Genomic DNA, 19,128 nt, shown 5'->3' with positions numbered 1-19,128 from the left:
TTATTGTCAATCTAATTATAATTTGCCTAGGCATTCGATTCTCCGCTTCTTTATGAAATCATCATCATCACGTCCTGCATCCAAGCCCATTGTTTTGATATGTAATTACCATCTTCCAGGTTGTCATCGGGTATCGACATGTCTATCACTGCACTCCCCAGCCATGCCCAAAAGCTCTTGAGTTCCACCTCTATCATCACCACTCCAGTCTCGCTCGTCAAGGAACTAATAGATAACGCCATCGACGCAAGTGCCACTGCCATAGAAGTCATCATTTCACAGAACACTATCGACAAGATTGAAGTCAGGGATAATGGACTAGGCATCCATACCCATGATTACGACTCCTTGGGAAGACACGGTCACACAAGCAAGCTCAAGGACCTTGACGACCTGCGTTCCGTGGCTGGCACCAGTCTTGGCTTCCGAGGTCAGGCCTTGGCAAGTGCAAATACATTGGGCAAGCTCACCATCATCACAAAGACTTCTTCGGATCCAGTAGCCGCAACTATACAAGTAAATCCCCATTCCGGAGGTGTCCTGAGACAGCAAGCAGGCTCAGCACCGGTTGGGACTACGGTGAGTGTCTCTGAAATCTATTACGGACTCCCGATTCGAAAACAGCTTGTCGCCAAGGAAGCCGGGAAGACCTTGGACAGGGTCAAAAGCCTGCTTCGCTCATACGCCCTGGCGAGGCCAACGATTAGACTCACACTCAAAGTTCTTAGCAAGCCCGCAATGAACTGGAACTACTCACCTCGACGAGACGCTTCCATTGGCGAAGCCATTCTTCAAGTCCTTGGAAAAGATGTGGCAGCTCGTTGTTTCGAAAAGAAGGCCAGCTTTCCTGCATTCGCTGAAGACCGACCTGACGTGTCTGGATTATCGTTCATGTTTGAAGCGTTCATTTAGAAAGTGGACGCCGAATTCATACGTCTTCCCACACAGCGCTATTTTTCCGTCGACGGTAGACCTGTTACTAGCACAAGAGGAACGACACAGAAGTTGATGGCGGTCTACACCAAGTTTCTAAGCAACGCGCTGCTCCCACAGCCTGATGCAAAGGCCATGCGTGATGCCTTCATTCGACTCAACGTCAAGTGCCCTGAAGGAACCTATGATATCAACATTGAACCATTGAAGGACGACGTACTGTTTGAGAGTGAACAGGCAATTTTAAGCGGTTTCGCAGCATTGTGTGAAGATGCGTACGGGCCGCTTCGTCCAAACAGCAAGCAAGCTGCTCCGGAAAGTCGGGCCTCAATGAAGCCTTTGCCTGCTCTCCATGAAACCGGTCACACCACACACAATAACATACACAACGAAACCCTCATTGCTTCGGAGAGTGATCAGGCAACGATTGAAAGGCAGATTGACATTGACATGGACTCAAATTCGTGCAAGCGACATGATATCGTGAGAGAGGATCAGGGGCAGCAGGATTTACTGGATGAGGTGCGGCCGGCGCAGTCCAGCTCACTGCATGGAAGGGCTTCTACACCTTTCCCATCCGCTTGGACTGCTATAAATACCCCGGTGCTAGCTAAAAAGCAATCGAATCCACCTGGTCTTCAACGGGAAGATCACAATCTTGAGAAAGAACAATCATTGGTTGTGCCTGCGTTCATTAGTGATAGGTCAGCCGATTTGACTGAGCAGGCTTTCGATCCCGAATGGAGACAAAAGCGCGATACGAAGAACCAGTGCAAGGCTCAGGCTGTCTGGTCGACACCGGAACATGAGAGCTCTCCAGGCCAGTCAACGAATCTGCGATCTACGGTAAACCCGCGCCTTCAAGATACTGCTGTCAACAATCGCGCCGGTACTCATCATCTACAGCTCACTTCACAAAGGGAGCTACGTACCATATCTATGACACCTGAACCGGAAATTCTGCGACACCGTGGCGCACCACCGCGAGATCTTGACGTCCCACCGAGTATGCGTTACTCGTATCATCAGGGTAGTGAGCGTCACATGCCGAATACTGTTCCTGGTGGAGTATACCAAATGACGCCGCCGTCATCAATTCAGAAAGACCGAGAGCCATGGCACAACCGTAACACCTCCAGGAGCCAACCATCAGCAACAGGTCTAAAACAGACTACAATCTCGTTTGGCGGGCCCTGGCAACGACCAAAACACCAAATCGACCACAAGCAAGCAGATACCACCGAGGGGCAGGATTCTCTCGTAGATGCTGCAAATCTGCAAATACCGTGCGACCGTGGAAGTGAGAACACCGCAATAGAAAAAAGCTTGGCTCCAGAAGGGTCTTCAATTCAAATGAACAGCAATGCGGAATCTAAAATCATTCAGTCTGAAGCTCGATATCAGCAAATTTCGCGAGACGGGAAGGCATTTTCGAAACTGCGTTCTACGGACAGTCGATCAACCGAAATCTTCCTCATGGATAAGACACCGATCATGACGGCGCTTCCAACAGGAGACCCCAGGGCATATCTGCTGAGGCGACAGAAATCCATGGCAGCTGACGAGCGCATGGGCCGGCCAAAGAAATTTCGAAGAGTGAAGAGTGTGTTATTGCCTTTCGAAAACGTCATCAACGACAACCAGACTCGTGAGATAACACTACCGATACAAATTGACTTACAAGGCCTTCCAGACACCTTGGTTAGCTTTAAGAAATATGACAAGTATATTCTAGAGGGTGATGTTGAAGAAGCTCTCGACATGAATCTTTGCGAAAGTTGTCGAATCGAAGAACGACTGAATGCTCTTCTCTCCAATTGGAGCGAACGTCTAGGTGAAAGAATTGTAGTGGAGTCAAATCTAACGTCGGTAATCAAGGGAAAGGGGGTAGACGTCTGAATTTGAATTTTGGTCGCTCGCAAGTCTCTACTCGATCAGGTCAGCCACGAAGCTGCATTGGTTCATAATAGAATGGCAGATCGCTAACATGTGGTTGCGTCATGGCGTGCAGTTTTGTTAGATCTCACGGTTATTCGGCATCATGGAACTACAGTGCTGCTCATGGCCGACATAGAGGAAAACAATGGCTCAAGGGTAAAGGCATGGCTGCAAAAGAATTAGCTTCTATAACACCTATCATCTGGCTCCTGCTTTCTACCACTATCAATTAAATCATTCATGAACGTCAAGCCTGACATAAAACCAAATAAACTAAGCATCTGGTCCATGCTATCAAATGCTTGGTGGAAAGTCATATGGAAAATATTATTATTTTATTATTATTAAATACGCCGTAGGACTCTAAGTCCCTCGGTACCTCTCCGAGTTAAACCGTACGGTAAACCTTGCCTTAAGGGCTGGACAAAACCCGTACGCTTCGTGTGCTCTACGCTCTGATAGCGTCTACGTTATAGTGTCTATAATGCGACGTTGGTTTTCACCTAACCAACGTAACTACCCCTGAAAAGACTGGCTATCCCCGATATAGGATAGTCTCCCCGTTTGTAATAGCCACTGAACTAGAACCTTCGACACTTTCGGAATCAACGTAGCCGCGGCGAGGTCGCGGCGTGTATCCAATCTTACCGGAGCTATAAAGCTCCTTAGGCGTGCTTGAGCCTCTTCTAATAGCCCGCAATAAAGGAATACGTGTACGACTGTTTCAGGGGCTTCGCCGCAGCGGCAGAGGGGTGTATACGCTCCGAACGCGTCTATTCTAAACAAGAAGGCTGCGAGTCCAATCCGTTCAGATTGGATTTGGAAGATTATCGTGGCTTCTTTCCTCTTAAACTTCTCGTACTGTTTTAGACCGGTTCCAGGGGCTTCGTCGGCTAATGCTCTGCGTTGGCGATCATCTTGCGAAGCGTTATCGCTTTGTCTACGCTTTTGCCAGTGTCTAGAGAGAGCTTGTCGTATATCTGGTCCTTCGGCCCATCTTAGTGCTCGTTCGTACTTCTCGATCGGGTATGCTGCTCGGCGTAAGGGAAGCGGTAACGGCTTTCTTCGCCTGACCGGCCTTGCTTCTCGTAATATATGCGTCGCCTTTGCGCAAGCGGTACGTAATAGCTTGTCGGTCTTTTTCTTACGAATCCGTAGTTCGAACTTCGTTGCCTGAGCGCTTAAATAAATGTCTAGCGGCGGGATCGCTGATTCAGCTTCAAGTATCCGCGTTGGTGTAGCCTTATATGCGCCGCAAATAGCGCGTAGGCACTCGTTTTGGGAGCTCGCTAATGCTTTGACCGGGCCTACGGGTCTCTCGCTGATAGTGTGCCACGTAGCCGCTCCGTATGCAAGGGCTGTTCGTATCACTACCGTATATAGTAGCCTTGCTCGTAGGAAGTCTATTCCCCACGCCATTCGTACGAGTTTCGTAAGGGCTAGCTTTTGTGTAGCGAACTTCGATTTTACTCTCTCTATATGGGCGTGCCAATTCAGTTTCCTATCGAACCAGACGCCAAGGAACCGCGCTGACACAACCGGCGTTATAGCTGCGTTTCCGAGGCGAACTCCTAACGTTAACGGGTCTCTAGCTCTTGTAAAGTGTATAAGCTCGCACTTTTCTGGCGCGAAGTCCATGCCGTGCCTGGTTGCCCATGCCTTACACGTCGTCCACGCTGCTTCTAAGTGTGTACAGGTTGTCTTTGCATCGTGGCCGACGCTAAGTAGGTTCGTGTCGTCGGCGAACCCTACTATAATTAGCGATGGGTGATTTGCTGCTAGCTCTTCGTACAAGGTAGAGATATAGAGTAGGAATAATATAGGTGATAGTGGGGAGCCTTGGGGGACGCCCGCGTTTAGTGAGAAGGGCGTGGACTCTTCGCCGTCGAAGCGTAGCCTAGCCGTCCTATCCTCTACGTAGCTCGTAACCCATGCCCGGACCCATTCCGGAAATCCCTTCTGGGCTAGGATCGCGATTAACCTGGTATGATTGACTGTATCGAACGCTCCTTTTATGTCTAGTTGTAGTAGCGAGGCGATGCCTCCGCGCCGCCAAGTTGTATGCGCTACGTCTTCGACGATACGTATAGCGAGTTCCGTAGAACGGCCCTTACGGTTGCCCATCTGGCCGTTAGGAAGGACGCCCCCTTTCTCGGCTGCTTCTGTGATTCTCCGGGCCATTACCCCTTCGATAACCTTCCCTATCGTACTAAGTAACGCTATTGGTCGCCACCCGCTTGCCGTGCGTCTTTGGGCTGTTGTCTTGTTTGGTTTAGGGATAACTACTACTCTAGCGGTACGAAAGCGCCGTGGGAAGTAGCTAATAGCGAGGCTTGTTGTTATGGAAAATAATACATCCGTCAGCGCTCCTAATCATCCATTCAAAATTCTGTCTCAATTTCTCCAGAAGTTAAGCAGAGTAATCCCTATCGTGAGCCTCGATCAGCTCTGATATACAGGTATAGACCTTTCCTATACTTGTCAGTGATAACAATATCAAAGATATGAAGTAGGACAAGTAAAGATAAGGGATATGCTAGATTTTTGAGCGTCTTTAGAAACTAAGCAGATCCCTTGCGTGAAGCCCGGTTTTCCTTGTTGTTGACACTGTATATAAGGGGGAATGCGGCACTGATTTCTGTTCTGGATCAGCATACAAGACTTACCCCGTGGCACCGATTCTACTTCACACTCCAAAGTTCTTGGGCATCCCTAAACCAAGAAAATACGAAATGAAGCTAGAATAGCTGGGCCAAGCTGCGCTATTTGTTTATTAAGGTACACCAAATTGGGGCAGTTTAGGTTGGTCTATGAATGCGCAAGTTGATTCACATATTCACCATAGCCTATAGAGCTTGCACGTAAACCAACCCCCCCCCCCCCCCCCCCCCCCCCAACAAAAAACTAAACAATAGTACCCCGATCTGTGGCGAGCAGTGCGGAATCTAGCGGGTGACAGTGCTTAGATGGTAACGGCAGCGGACTAGAGCATAGAGTGATATGCGTTTATGAGTAGGTGGTCTTTCAACAATGTATGCATGATAACGAGTATCTCATGAGCCAAACCGGTCACAACACCGCCGCGTTATGTGCCCCTTTGTAACCTATACTGTATTGAAGTATACTCCAATCGGGACTATAGCTTACAATCGATGCACCAGCATTAGAAGGAGACAATATGTTTGTTGGATCCAGTAGTGTTTCCGGGGCGTCATCAGACTTTACGAATTGGATATAACTCGTCTATGATGGGCTTGTCGTATATTATCAACATTTGTGGCTGATGATTTTTGTATACTTCATTACGAAAAAGCTTCCGCCTGGTTGTGACGAATGATTTGGTTCAAATCTCGCTGGCTGCATTCATATATCACAGGGTGCTATCCATCCACCAAAGAAACCAAACTTGGTGAATTAGGAAACCACAAACGCGTTAGATTCTTTTCCGTTGGTTGAATTACGATGGCGAGCACTGATCCTGGATGGCCTGCTTGTATTGGAAGGAAACGTACGTGAACACAATTCGGTAGCCAGACATCACGTGTGCACTCTATTGATCCCGCCGCAATTGGACATGGTTTATGCGCTACATTTACGATAAATCGGCAGTTGTATAGAGGAACACGATGATGTTCAAGTAATGGCCGACCTAACCACGTTCGGTGCCATGCACACACGCTGCGATCGCAGGCGCAGATTTAAGGTGGTTTCAGGCGCAACGAATGGAAAGGAACAGCAAGCTTTCGGCAAAGGCCGCGTGTGAGTGTGGGATCGTCAATCGTCCATTGTATCCTCAACCACGTTGATGTGGCTGACACGATCCATGGATGGGATCTCAAACCATTCAGCAGCGCCAACTATCATCGCCAATTGCTTAAAGTAACTAACTTGCATATTATTAGTGCTTCGGAAGATTCTCTAGCGCGTTTTCAGGCATACATAGTACATAGTACTACGGTCACTACTTAGACGCGCCAAGCAATGTCAGCTCCATCTTGCTTCCAAAATAGAAACTCCATCATCAGGTACGCAAAGTCCGGCCGTCGATCTTAGTTATTTGAGTTCAGAACGGCGTGCAACTCATTGTCGCATTTGGCAAAGCTAGGTGGACGGGCGCCTTTTAGAAAACCGGACTTGAAACAGATTATGTTTGTCTGACGACGTTCTAGATGTCGTGCGACAGACAAAATGTACTTGGAAAACAATGGTCGGACGAGGCATACTTTTTGAAGCCCTGAGCAGCAGTCGAAGCTTTGGACCTGCGTTGGGTAGCACACGACACGGATACACTGAGACATACAGCCCACTAGCAACCCGACCTTCCGAAGAGCACGGTCCGGACTTGGCGGTTGAGAGAAGTCTTCGCACGGAGATGAAAGCGCTCTCCATTAACCCACAGTCGTGGACCTCAGCGGAACGCTGGAAGCATGGGCTGATGAGGATAGGCATTTCCTGCGGTGTGAAGATGCCGTAATGGGATCCAGGCGGGCTTTGCTTTGCATGCTGTCAAAGATTCGAACCCCGGCAAGCGAGCTCAATAGGGCGGCCTGTTATTGCAAGACGTCCATTTACACTTCGGCCCACAGCCGTTACCTTCGTGCGTCCCTCTGCTTTTGGACTGTGATTACCATGTATGTATGTACCATTTCAAGCGGCAGGCTTTGGATCAAACTTTAGGCTTTGCCTCATTGCGACAGGCACCCAGGAACAAAAACAGAAGAGTCGACCCCGACGCACGACACGGATTGTCCTTCAAAGCTGGGAATGTCTACAGTACGGGCTCAATTCAGAGGCCAAGACTGCGGGCGATTACATGGGCGATTTCATGCAATGACATCCCCTCCATCATGGTAGCAATCCATCCCGTTGGTCCGCTTGACATCAGCGTCCCAGCTGGCTGTCATGCTATTCGCGCTAAGCATGACAACGTTGTAGTGTCTATGGCTACTTTCTCCGCTTTCACCCTCCATCACAATCGGTCTCGCTCTGTGCCACGCGCTCTTTTGGTGGTCTCGTCACTCACTAATCTTGTACACTCGTTTTACCGCGAGTGGTCTCCAACCTTTCCAGCTCATCTTTTCTTTCTTTCTTTCATTCCTTCTTCCTTTCTTCCTCCAACCTTGGCTACGTGTTGAGACCGAAGACGTCTCTGTAATTCTGCCCATTCGCTAGTAGCTCATCACCTGTCAGCGATTTACGCTCCTCTCGCCGTTGCTTCTGTGAGTGGTATGCTTGGAGCGCCTGTCAACCTGCTGTGCCTCTCGCGCGCGTCATCAGCATCAATTCGACACTAAGCTCAATTCTCCTGAGTGTCGAGGTTCCGGCCCCGTCCCCAGGTCTCCAGAAGAAAAGCAGCGCACGCCGCTAAAGCGTCCCGCCTCGTACCGCTAGAGCCTAGCATAGCACAGCCCACTCCTTTCGGACCATTCCCAATTCTCTATCCAGATCCCCTTTCCAAACAAATTTCTGTACGATAATTCCTCCTGTAACGGAATCTGGACCTCCTGGGACGTAGAATACGAATCGCGACCTTGTACCACACGAACAGAAACCGTCAAGTCCATACACCGAGCTGGGACTTTGGGATTGTCTAGGTTCACCACTTATAGTCATGATGCGGGTCTAAGCCATCCTCGCCTAATCGCGTCGACCGTCCTGGAAGAGAATTGGATGGAAAACGGTCATTTGACGACAACGATGCGACCGTCCGCTTGCCCAGGCCAGTGTGACAAATCACCACATTATAAATCAGCCGAACCGTCCCGCGGTAGAAATGGACGTGAATCGAAGATGACTCGGCGGCCACGAACAGTTGGAGGGATAAGGAGACGGGCACATGGCCATGGGTCCAAGTCACAACATATGTCAAGAACGGCATGGCGAACTCGGCAGCCCTCAGCGTCGATATACCTCCTATCTTCGTTGCTGTGGCTTCGGGCAGTATCGGCGGTCCTGATCCCATTCGAAAACTGCTTGCCAGATGACTATCGCTGGGACTCACAAGCCCACAAAGACGATCCCAACTCGACGCAGATACAATGGATCCCAAAATGGGTCGACGCGAAATTCAATCTCAGCGATCCGCAGCACCAACTCATTGTGACCATATGGGGCAACGTCACTGGAAGGTTAGGACAAGTGGACATCCCAGCATGGAACAGTACGGAATGGGACAACCCGAATTCGACTTTGGCACATGGCGGACAAATCTTGAACCAACCGCAAGGATCGAATTTCACCACCCTGCATAGCAAAATCCAGGTCGCCAGCTATACCCCTTATTCGTCAGATCTCAACTTTTGCGACAGTATCAACAATGGGTCATGTCCACTGTCTCCCGTCTTTGAGGAACTTGCGTAAGTCTAGCCGAGCCTACTGAGTACTGAAGCGTCCTTGTTAACGTGGTCTGCGGCCAGTGATCCTCTCCTGCCTTACGGCCTCCCCTACTTCAACGTATCTCACAATTTCGAATCTACCTATGCTTTTGCGTCGTTTGCGCCGACTTTTTTCATTTATTACGACAAGGGCAACACGATCGGTTGCATGTCAGCAGTTGTCACGCCCAGCCTGGGCGGTATTGCATGGTTTCTGAGGTTTTTGCCGCTCATTGTGCTGCTCTTGGTTGGATTTGCGACTATCTTCTCTGCCATATTTAGTCCTTGGGGAACAGCAGATGTTTTCCACTGGACTACAAATTATGGCCGTGACCTCGACCTTCTCCGATTGGTCACGCCGGGGTTTGGCGACTGCCTTCAGTACATCCAGTTTATCGCTCTGACTGGCGGCCTCTCTCTGAATTATCCTGGCTTTTACCAGCCCGCCGTAAGCAATGGTGCGTGGTCGGCACTCATGTTCAATGAGAGTTTTGTTGCGCACGCTGATCCGTGGGAGAACCTCATCGATGGCGTTTATAATGTCAATGCGACGACTGGGCTTCAAAGCCTGTCGCAGCTCGTGGGCATGTCTCAGGTTGAGGATATCTGGGCCGGAATGATGATATGGCTTCTAGTCATCATAGCTGCATCGCTAATTGCTGTACAGCTCGGATTTTTTGGACGCTGGGTTTGGAGATATGTCCGCCATACTTCGGAAGAAGATCTGCGAGCTAAGAACATGCCATTCTCCGTGGGCATCGTGGTACGCCTTGTCTTCAACTATTTTTTGCTACCTATCGTCGCCTTGTCGACCTACCAACTGGTCGTGGCCGAACAGTCACAGGTATTCTTGGTGGCCTTGGCTGTTATCACGATCGCTCTGATCATCGGCTTCGCATCCTACTTGATGTATCTTATTGTTTCAACAAAACCACGAGCTCATCTGTTCGACGACCTGTCAACAGTGTTGCTCTACGGCCCGCTTTACAACACCTATTCGGACGAAGCAGCCCCGTTCGCTCTCATCCCCATTATACTCACTTTCATGCGGGGCATTGCGATTGGCGCCGTTCAGGATTCTGGTGTCGCACAGATCGTGATATTGGCGGTCTGTGAGATTATTCAAATGCTGACCATTCACGCGTTCCGTCCTTTCAATTCATCGACAAACATGAACGCATATCACACCGGCTTCTCGCTCTTTAGGTTCTTGACCGTCCTGCCAATGGTTGCCTTTGTTTCGTCGATGGGTCTCACTGGGGACACCAAGGACTGGGTTGGGTACGTCATCCTCCTTCTCCACGGTGGTGTACTTGTTTTCGGGTTCTTCCTCAACTCCCTCATGACCATCATCGAAGTCATAGCGCGAATGCTTGGAGCTGGCGGCGACGATGTTCGCGGCCAAAAGAGAGGCGGCTTGTCGAAGATTTTTGGAGCGCGGCAACTACAACGGCGCGTATCCAGACGCGGCGCCACATCACGTCAAAGCCAACTCAGTACGGCGGGTATGCTTGACGCATACAATAGTCAAAAGAGAGGGTACGGCCGTGTTCGCAGTGAATCTGCTGGCAGCATGGGCATTCTGCTGAACCAGCCTGGACACCGAGGCTCAAGCGCATTGGACAATCGAAGTGTCGATGGCTTATCGGGCCCGATGGGGGCAGCGTGTTTACACCAACGACGCCAGGGGCTGAAGCCAGTACCTTCTCCTTGGTAGCTTCGCCGGGCCATGCTACCCGTCCCCAACCTGCTGCTGACCCCTACTACCGTCCACCACGTGCGCGAAGACTTACCGATGATGATTTAGGGTCTTCACCTCCCGGTCTCGGACGTGGGTCTATAGGCAGTATCGACTTGGCTGACAGGCGACTCAGTCAGAGCAATGGTACATTTATGGACGCCGCAGACTTCGACAGGTCCGGCAAGAGGCCCGTCTCAGCAGCTCCAGGGGTACTGGCACCCGCACCGGCATCGTATATGCCTGTTTTTGCTCCCCGGGCAGACTATTCTACAAGAGAAGTGGACTTTTACTACGGTGTTCGCGGACCTGCTCTCAACTCTGATGCGCCAAATCGACGATTGGGTACAGGTCCTGCAGATCCAACGAGCCCTGTGGCCACCGCAACTGGCTGGTTAAGGGGACTGTTTGGTGGAAAGACGAAGGAAAAGGGCAAGGGTTTTGAAGTCGTTAGGAGCGCGAGGATGCCACCAGCGATGAAGGCTCGCGGTGGCGATCTCGAGGAAGAAGCACCACCGGAAGGTATACCGGTGGCCATGGGCGTAATACGAAGCGGGCCTATCGAGAGCGACGACGAAGACATGCCGAAAATTAAGTTGGAGAAGCGGCCGACTCGTGACAGTGTGAAGCAAGACGCAGCAGAAGCTGGGACGTCGTCTTCTTCGTCCGCGCCGTCGTCCCCAGAAGTGGCTAAAGTTTCAGCCAATCCGCCGTTGCTGCCAGACCTCGACGCTGGTGAAAGTTTCAGATTCCCCAGCAGGATCCACTCCACGAGGACGACTAGGCAATCATCACGAAGGAAGGTGAAGGAAGTTGAGCTTGAGCTTGGAGATATCCCGGATGTGCCGAGGAAGAGCTCCAAACGTAACCAAAGCCAGGAGCGGATAGTTGAGACGTCCCTCAATGCATTACAGCCGCCATTGGAAGTAACCAGGAGTCTACACCCGGACGCCGCTACCACATCCACAAGACTACCATTTGACCGTACCAACTCGCAGAAACGCCTATCTGGCTCCTCTATGGGCGAACCGTCATCCGCTGGTATGAGTGCTGATAGTGGTGACGAGCGGCCCACGAGCATTGGTTACGTCCATCGACGTAACCCCAGTCAAGTAGACCCGTCCTCAACGCAGGACCTCGATCTTCTTGGTAGTACAGCAGAGGTGGTTGGGAATTCGCGGCAGGTCAGCCCCATGTCTTCAGTATCTGGACTATCGACACGAGCAGTATGAGCGCATTTTTACACGATTCTGACGAATTTCTTTGTCTGTCTATTGTACACGATCTATAGAATTGCCCAGACTCAAGCGTGTGACTAATGGCACGGTGGAAATACGTGCCAGCGTCTGGGAGTCTGACTACACACTACTCGAGGGGGGTTTGTTTTGTCTTTGTTGTCTTATAATAATCATCTGGAATTTTAGCGGCGGCGTTCAAAAAAACAAAAATTGGATTGAGCGCATATCTCACAAGCGCACAAAGCAAGCTAGTTTTAGGACGTGGAAGGATCTTGTATGTTTGGGATAATAGCATTGGGATCTCCAGGAATACAGGCCTGGTACCGCTGAAAGGATCTATCGTCCAAGCGTATCTCAACTCGAGGCAGACAAACACTATAATAATCAAAAGAAAACATAAACATCGAATATACAGTCGCTAGCGAATCCAGCGTCCTCTTTTTACACTCTTTCGATTTTGAAAGCATGGACGTTTTGGGTGAGTTCAAGTGCTGACCATGTACCGCTGATACTCTTCATGTTACTGTTCACCGAAAGTCAATTTTGCCACTCTTTTAAATGCATAAAAGGCAGTATTATATCAGCCAAACGTCCTGTTTTCTTATTCACCGACAGCTGACGGCTCCAAGCCACTGCCTACACCCTCGGCCGCCCATGAAGCTAATGCATCAGCGGAACTGATGGTATCGGGATGATGAGTGCCAATCTTGCTCCGCTGAAGCCGTACACATTCTTGCATTAAATTGATAGCCTCTATGTCTTTTCCTAATGATTTCCAGGTGAAGGCAAGGTTAGCCATGCTGTTCAACGTGTCTGGATGGTCCTCGCCCAGCTTCTTCCTGCTCGTCTCCATCACTTGCATATCCAGCTCTTCTGCTGCTGACCACCGGCCGTGATTCCGGTACGTCGACGCTAGGTTGGCCATGCTGGTTAACGTGTCTGGATGGTCCTCGCCCAGCTTCTTCCTGCTAGTCTCCATCACTTGCACCTCCAGCTCTTCTGCTGCTGACCACCGGCCTTGATTCCGGTACGTAGACGCTAGGTTGGCCATGCTGGTCAACGTGTCTGGATGGTCCTCGCCCAGCTTCTTCCTGCTCGTCTCTATCACTTGCATAAACAGCTCTTCTGCTGCTGACCACCGGCCTTGATTCCGGTACGTCGACGCTAGGTTAGCTATGCTGGTCAACGTGTCTGGATGGTCCTCGCCCAGCTTCTTCCTGCTAGTCTCTATCACTTGCATAAACAGCTCTTCTGCTGCTGACCACCGGCCTTGATACCAGTACGTCGACGCTAGGTTGGCCATGCTGGTCAACGTTTGTGGATGGTCCTCGCCCAGCTTCTTCCTGCTAGTCTCTATCACTTGTATAAACAGCTCTTCTGCTGCTGACCACCGGCCTTGATTCCGGTACGTCGACGCTAGGTTGGCCATGCTGGTTAACGTGTGTGGATGGTCCTCGCCCAGCTTCTTCCTGCGAGTCTCCATCACTTGCATCTCTAGCTCTTCTGCTGCTGACCACTGACCTTGAAGCGCGTGGCCTCTCCCTACAAAAACCATACTGCATAACGTATCGTCATGATCTTCACCTAACACCTTGTTCCTGGCCTTCATCGACAGAAGTGCTAATGTTTCTGTTTGAATGCCATTTCGCATTTTCCACGCGTACCACGCACCCTTATATAGCACCAATGCCCAATCATGCCACAGTCCCCGGTTCTTCGGCTTCCGCGTTGCCGTTAGTATTACGTGCGGGAAGAATAACTGACATCTTTCCCAGTTCTCATATTCGCCATTGGGAAGTTCAGCGTTCAGATTCTGAAGAAACTGACCTTCCCATTGGTCCAGTTGATTGTTTTCTGCAAGCCATTTTCGTGTTGCCAGTTGAACTAGTGCGTGAATAGTAAGCGTCTTTCCGTCGTTACTAACCGAAATGAACGAGTAGTTTCGTAGAGCGATGACATCGCCCTCGAATGAATCGTCTGGTTCAGATTCCGAGACGCTTTCTTCCTCCCTATCATCATGATCACTTATATGATCCGCTCCATCCCGATTTTCGTCATTCCTTTTGGCGTATTTGGACTGGGTGATTGTGCTCTCGTTTCGGTTCCGAACGAGAACGGTAGGAATACCTTGTCCGTCAAAAAAGCTCATGAATGATAATAAGTCAGCGGCAGAGTTCCTGACCTGTCGGACGTGCTCAAATGAGATCTGCCACGTAACAATTATGGAGTTCTTCGCCTCTCGATCGCGACGTAGTTGGCCGCCTTCCCGGTTCAGAAGACTCTCTTTCTTTCGGTCATTCTCTCGAAACCGATCCAAATATTGTTGTACGGAACAAAACGGGGCTCGCTGAGTAATATAGGCCGCTGCTTGCACAATGGCAAGCGGTATACATTCTAACGCAGCCGCCAGATCGCCGAAGTTCTCATCGTTGTGATGGGCCGCTAACTTCTTCTGAAGCAGGGCTATTGCTTCGTCCATCGTCATCGGTTTAATAACAATTATATCACGGTCTTCGACCAGTTTCCGCGCCTCGTCCTTGTTCCTAGCGGTGAAAAGCATCGATCCATTTGGACATTGTGGAAGATAGGACGCTAATGGTTGTTCTTTACTGCTATTGGCGCCGATAGTTTGCCATACCTGACTGCCGCGACGATCAAAAAGGAAGTCAGCGTCATCCACGTTATCCAGGATCAGTACCCATTTTCTGCGTTCATCGCGCAACCAATCGTGCACGAGCTGGAATATGTTGGTACTGCCCTGCCGCCCGGGAACTTGGATATAGTTGGCAATATCGCGAAAACTCTGTTCGAACCGGGCTGCGTTGCTCGCATGCACCCAGAATACCCACGTATCGGCAGACTGATCGCGCGTTTGGTATGCATATTCGATGGCTAGCTGCGATTTTCTTCTTAAAAGTTAGCAATCTGCATGTGTCGCACTCGTTGTTACGTACCCGATACCACCTAAGCCGACTAGTGCTGTTCGAGAGCCCGGCTTAACACATTTTCTGTGTATCCCATTGAGAACCTCTCCCCTTTCAACAAAATCTGAATCGCGTCCGTAAGGAAGTAAGGCAGATGGATGCGGTGCTCTTTCAGTCTGACTAGAACCAGTGCTGGCACCCCCCACCTTACCACCACGATCACGACTCCGCCGCTTGGCCACTTCTTCCCCTAGGCGCACAAGCGCATGTTGCTTCCCTTCCCCATAGATTGGTGATAGATAAACATTTAACATCCCCAATAAGCAGTACGCCATATCTTCCCCACGTTTCGTCTGACGTCCTACAGACCACGACATCAGTTCGTCGACTGGAAATTCCAACAATGGACTGCCTTGTAAAGCTCTGATCGGGACTCCCGTGATTTCGTACAGCTGTTGTACCAAGGATTCTTTGTCACCAAGCCGTTGCCATTCGGCGGAGTAGAACTCTACAACAGAGGGAGCAATAAGCTCCTGCAAAGTCCAACCCCGAGTAAACCATCGGCTCTTCTCAAATGCTCTTTTCCACGCCGACCGTGCCGTATTGCCATCATCATCCTTTTCTTTCAACACGTCGGCTAAATGTACATAACATCTCTCGGCATTCTGATACCAACGAAACATGGAGTTGAGCGCTTCGGACAGTTCCGCATTGTTGGACTTGTCAATACAACAGCTGTCGACCCAGAAATGCGTATAGCCGTCGGCCACCGCTTGCTTTCCGCAGAACTCGATCTTGCGATAACCCAATTTGTCGGTACCTTGGCCGTGGGAGATGTCCTGGAAAGTAACCTCTTCTTCGTCCTTACCCCAAGTATGCGAGAGGATAGCATATGGCGGGATATCGTCCAGGAGGTCTTTGGTCAAGGTCAACCCACCGTCACTTTGGAACGTCAAGAGGTACATTCTGATTCTTGGAGGGTTTGCGAAGCTCTATGATTGAGAAGCAGTTAAATGGAGCATCACGGAGTTCAGTTGAATAGTTGTGAGCGGCCACCCTGCTACCTTCGCAGCACAGCCTCGCTTCTGCCTGCGAGCCTGAGGCTATGCAGGTGTGCGACATCTACAACAACACCCTCTCAATCGCATCCAATCAGGACACCATCTAGATTGCTGTACAGTACGATGGATAGCGTTGCCATACGTTCCGGACACGCTATTGTTGGTCGAGGTATACAGTATGTAGCTGGTGCTATGGATCTTGCTGGATGCGGGGTCGTTCGGTTGACGTGGAGAAGAGGAAGCTCAAACTTATCGGCACATAGTACGGCTCTACTGCAGCTGCACAGGCCATGGTTCTAAGCGTTTCTATAGTTGTGTGATCCAGCTAGGGGCCCTGGTCCACAAGACTGAATAGCCGCCAGCCTCGTAGTATAGAGGGTACGCAGCCACGCGATTTGCCTGAACCTTGGTTCGCTTGCTTGTTTCAGAGGTTTCGCTTAATCTCTTCATCCAGAAAATCCATGTAGCGAGGCCATCTGAAGCAGTGCAATTGACAATGGATCACAGTTATTACTGTATCAAAACTCGTCTTTAAGCCCACACAACGCATAGGCCCACCAGCTAATCATCCTTAGTATCGAACGAGACCCAGAGTCCATCCCCGAGACGCCTGCGACTTGCGCAACAAACGAATCCCATCTTCCCCAGACGACACAAAGCCAGTTACCGTTCGTGTTGTGGGAAGACTAGGATGGAAACGAGACATACGATAAGCTACCTCCCTGTTATACTTGTTACCCTGTTGAATGGAGCTTGAAGGTAAACGATCGCGTTCGAGCCAAGGATACAGAAGAGAATGTCGTTCTGACACCGCGTGATTTTTTGGGAGATTACCCTGCTATATAAGCTTGCAAAGCTGGCCAACCGAAAATTCCCTCCAAGAAGTCTTACCGAATACAAGACATTGGTGTAGTCATATCTGTCACGGGCCGCAGCCAACGCGACTTCACAACGCAGTTTGAAGCATCAGAGATTAACTGGACAGTGATTCAGAAGCAGCGCCAAAGTTGGAGTTACTTGCTTCGATATGGCAGGAAACTACGCGTGAATTTTGTCTTCAATTACGTGGAGATGGCTCGGCTGTCAGAATCGTCCGACCAACCATGTAGACGACGACGCACCGATGGAAGAACTGATTCAGCGACGGATCGCACGCTGTCGGAACAAGCGCTTTCGCTTGGCGCCGAGGAGGCCTCGACAGGTGAACCGTCCATCTGGCGCTACGTGTATAACCTGATGCGATGCCCTGGGCCGCCTTGCGAGCTCGGACCTCATTGATGGCTCAATGAAGCTACAGGGGAGCGTTATAGATTGAGAACGGATCCTCTCAAAGAAATGGTCCGCTATGCGATGGACGTCAATCGCCGTGAACCAAATGCCGACGTGCCTTTTGCGATACGAAAGCAGCTGTGCGCTGAGGAACAGCAACGCTTGGCACACCAAGGCAGAAGCTCAGTAAGCAAGCTGCCTCCTATCCATACTACCAATGTCGTGCCAGGTTCCTCGCCTCCAAGCGCTGCTATGGGCTCGGCGCTGATATCTCGATCTCCTGGAGGCCGAGGAAACCACCTTGTTGCCTGGATATTTCAGGGCTACTTGATGAGGTCGTCTCGCAATACGTCACTTGGCAAAAATCGTAGGTCTGTAGTAAGTTCTTGCAGGACGAATTCAATTAAACTGGCGTGATCACCCCAGAGAAGGGATTGGACTTGGAATTAGCCCACGTGCAACAGGATCATACGTTCTATGTGAACGAGGGTGTGAAGCTGGGCATTGCATTACGGTTCGTCCGCGATATTGAGAAATGGCCAAAAGCTCGTAATATCATGTATGAAATTCTTTAAGTAAGCCTATGAGAAGTCTACGTTTTCCAAGGGCTATTACCCATCTTCAAGGCTCCTCAATTTCTATTCCACTATGACGGAAGTGACCGTGCGCGCTTCGTACTCTTGCTCCTACCGCGTCTACGCACCATTCCAGGAAGGCCGCAAAGTCCTCTTACACGAGGTCTTGGTGGGATTGCCAGTGACGTTTTGCAAATACCTTCAACTCGGCGAAGAACTATTCAATCGGATTCAAATACGGCAAATACGGCGGTAAATAGAGCAGCTTAACTCCAGCCTCGCAACATAATCGATCGATGGTTTCGGATCGATGAAAGGAAGCATTATCCATAATAAGGACTGACTTCGGCTCAGGCCCATCGGCCGCAATAGGGTAATAACTGCGCAATAAAATCCTCAAACATAGCAACATCCGTCGATCCTTAGAACATGGTATAATGGAGGATGCCTTTCTGCCAGTACGCCGGCATGGTTTGATATCCACAGCCACGGTGGAACTTGGCAACTTGGACGGATATCACGCCAGATGGCGACCATCCTGTCCGTCGGAAGCCAGCACGCTTATCCAGTCCAGATTCAGATACATACACCAAACGGTGCGAACAAAAGGTGGAGAGCGTGTGTAAATAAAAAGCGCGCAAATCTGCATTCCATTCTCGCGCAATACAACGGGCCATCTTCGACCATCCGATCGGTGCAAAAGCGCGGACAATACTATGTGTTGTCACCATCACCACGAATTCGTCCCAGAGGAAGACAACTATTTCATCTTGGTATAGATTTGTTTTCTCGGTTAGTCGGCCACATAATGTGCGAAGCATTGGAGGCGTTATGCTCCTAGGTCGTCCCGCGCCGTTAGGTGATGCCCTCGAAGCACCAAAACATCGTAGGTTGGATGGGATTCGACGGATCGCATATGAACTGCTTTGTTGCTCTGGATTACTCTAGACTAGGACCGAAAACCAGAAGCCAGAAATGACTCCAAGTTTGCGCTCTACTACAAGGAGAAAGAACACTATTTTTATTTTGCACCTTGTCCTCGTCCCACGTTGGACACCCCGAGCCCCTTATAAACATG

At 50.1% G+C, this 19,128-nt stretch overlaps 4 protein-coding genes across 4 annotated transcripts; 3 read left to right on the top strand and 1 right to left on the bottom strand.

The window, feature by feature from the left end:
• The first annotated feature begins 44 nt into the window (after positions 1-44).
• Positions 45-1,355, top strand: BKA67DRAFT_359906 (DNA mismatch repair protein MutL). The gene has a single exon (XM_046096413.1). It carries the CDS (start codon positions 139-141, stop codon positions 910-912), a length of 774 nt encoding a protein of 257 aa, XP_045954809.1. The 5' UTR covers positions 45-138; the 3' UTR covers positions 913-1,355.
• On the top strand, positions 668-3,122 carry BKA67DRAFT_359903 (uncharacterized protein). The gene has a single exon (XM_046096412.1). The coding sequence runs from the start codon at positions 1,009-1,011 to the stop codon at positions 2,830-2,832; it is 1,824 nt and encodes a 607-aa protein (XP_045954808.1). The 5' UTR covers positions 668-1,008; the 3' UTR covers positions 2,833-3,122.
• A 5,539-nt stretch (positions 3,123-8,661) lies between these two features.
• Positions 8,662-12,215, top strand: BKA67DRAFT_661286 (uncharacterized protein; the record flags this gene model as incomplete). Its single annotated transcript, XM_046107781.1, has 3 exons — positions 8,662-9,227; positions 9,288-10,876; positions 10,933-12,215. 3 exons carry the CDS (start codon positions 8,662-8,664, stop codon positions 12,213-12,215), a joined length of 3,438 nt encoding a protein of 1,145 aa, XP_045954807.1.
• A 607-nt stretch (positions 12,216-12,822) lies between these two features.
• BKA67DRAFT_521943 (uncharacterized protein) lies at positions 12,823-15,459 on the bottom strand (the record flags this gene model as incomplete). The annotated part of the gene is made up of 2 exons (XM_046098330.1): positions 12,823-15,127; positions 15,176-15,459. The coding sequence occupies 2 exons, from the start codon at positions 15,457-15,459 to the stop codon at positions 12,823-12,825; spliced, it is 2,589 nt and encodes an 862-aa protein (XP_045954806.1).
• Between the last annotated feature and the right edge of the window lie 3,669 nt (positions 15,460-19,128).

Source organism: Truncatella angustata (genome assembly GCF_020726525.1).
Source record: "Truncatella angustata strain MPI-SDFR-AT-0073 chromosome Unknown BKA67scaffold_7, whole genome shotgun sequence".
NCBI classification, from domain to species: domain Eukaryota; kingdom Fungi; phylum Ascomycota; class Sordariomycetes; order Amphisphaeriales; family Sporocadaceae; genus Truncatella; species Truncatella angustata.
This window is presented reverse-complemented; position numbering and strand designations above follow the sequence as displayed.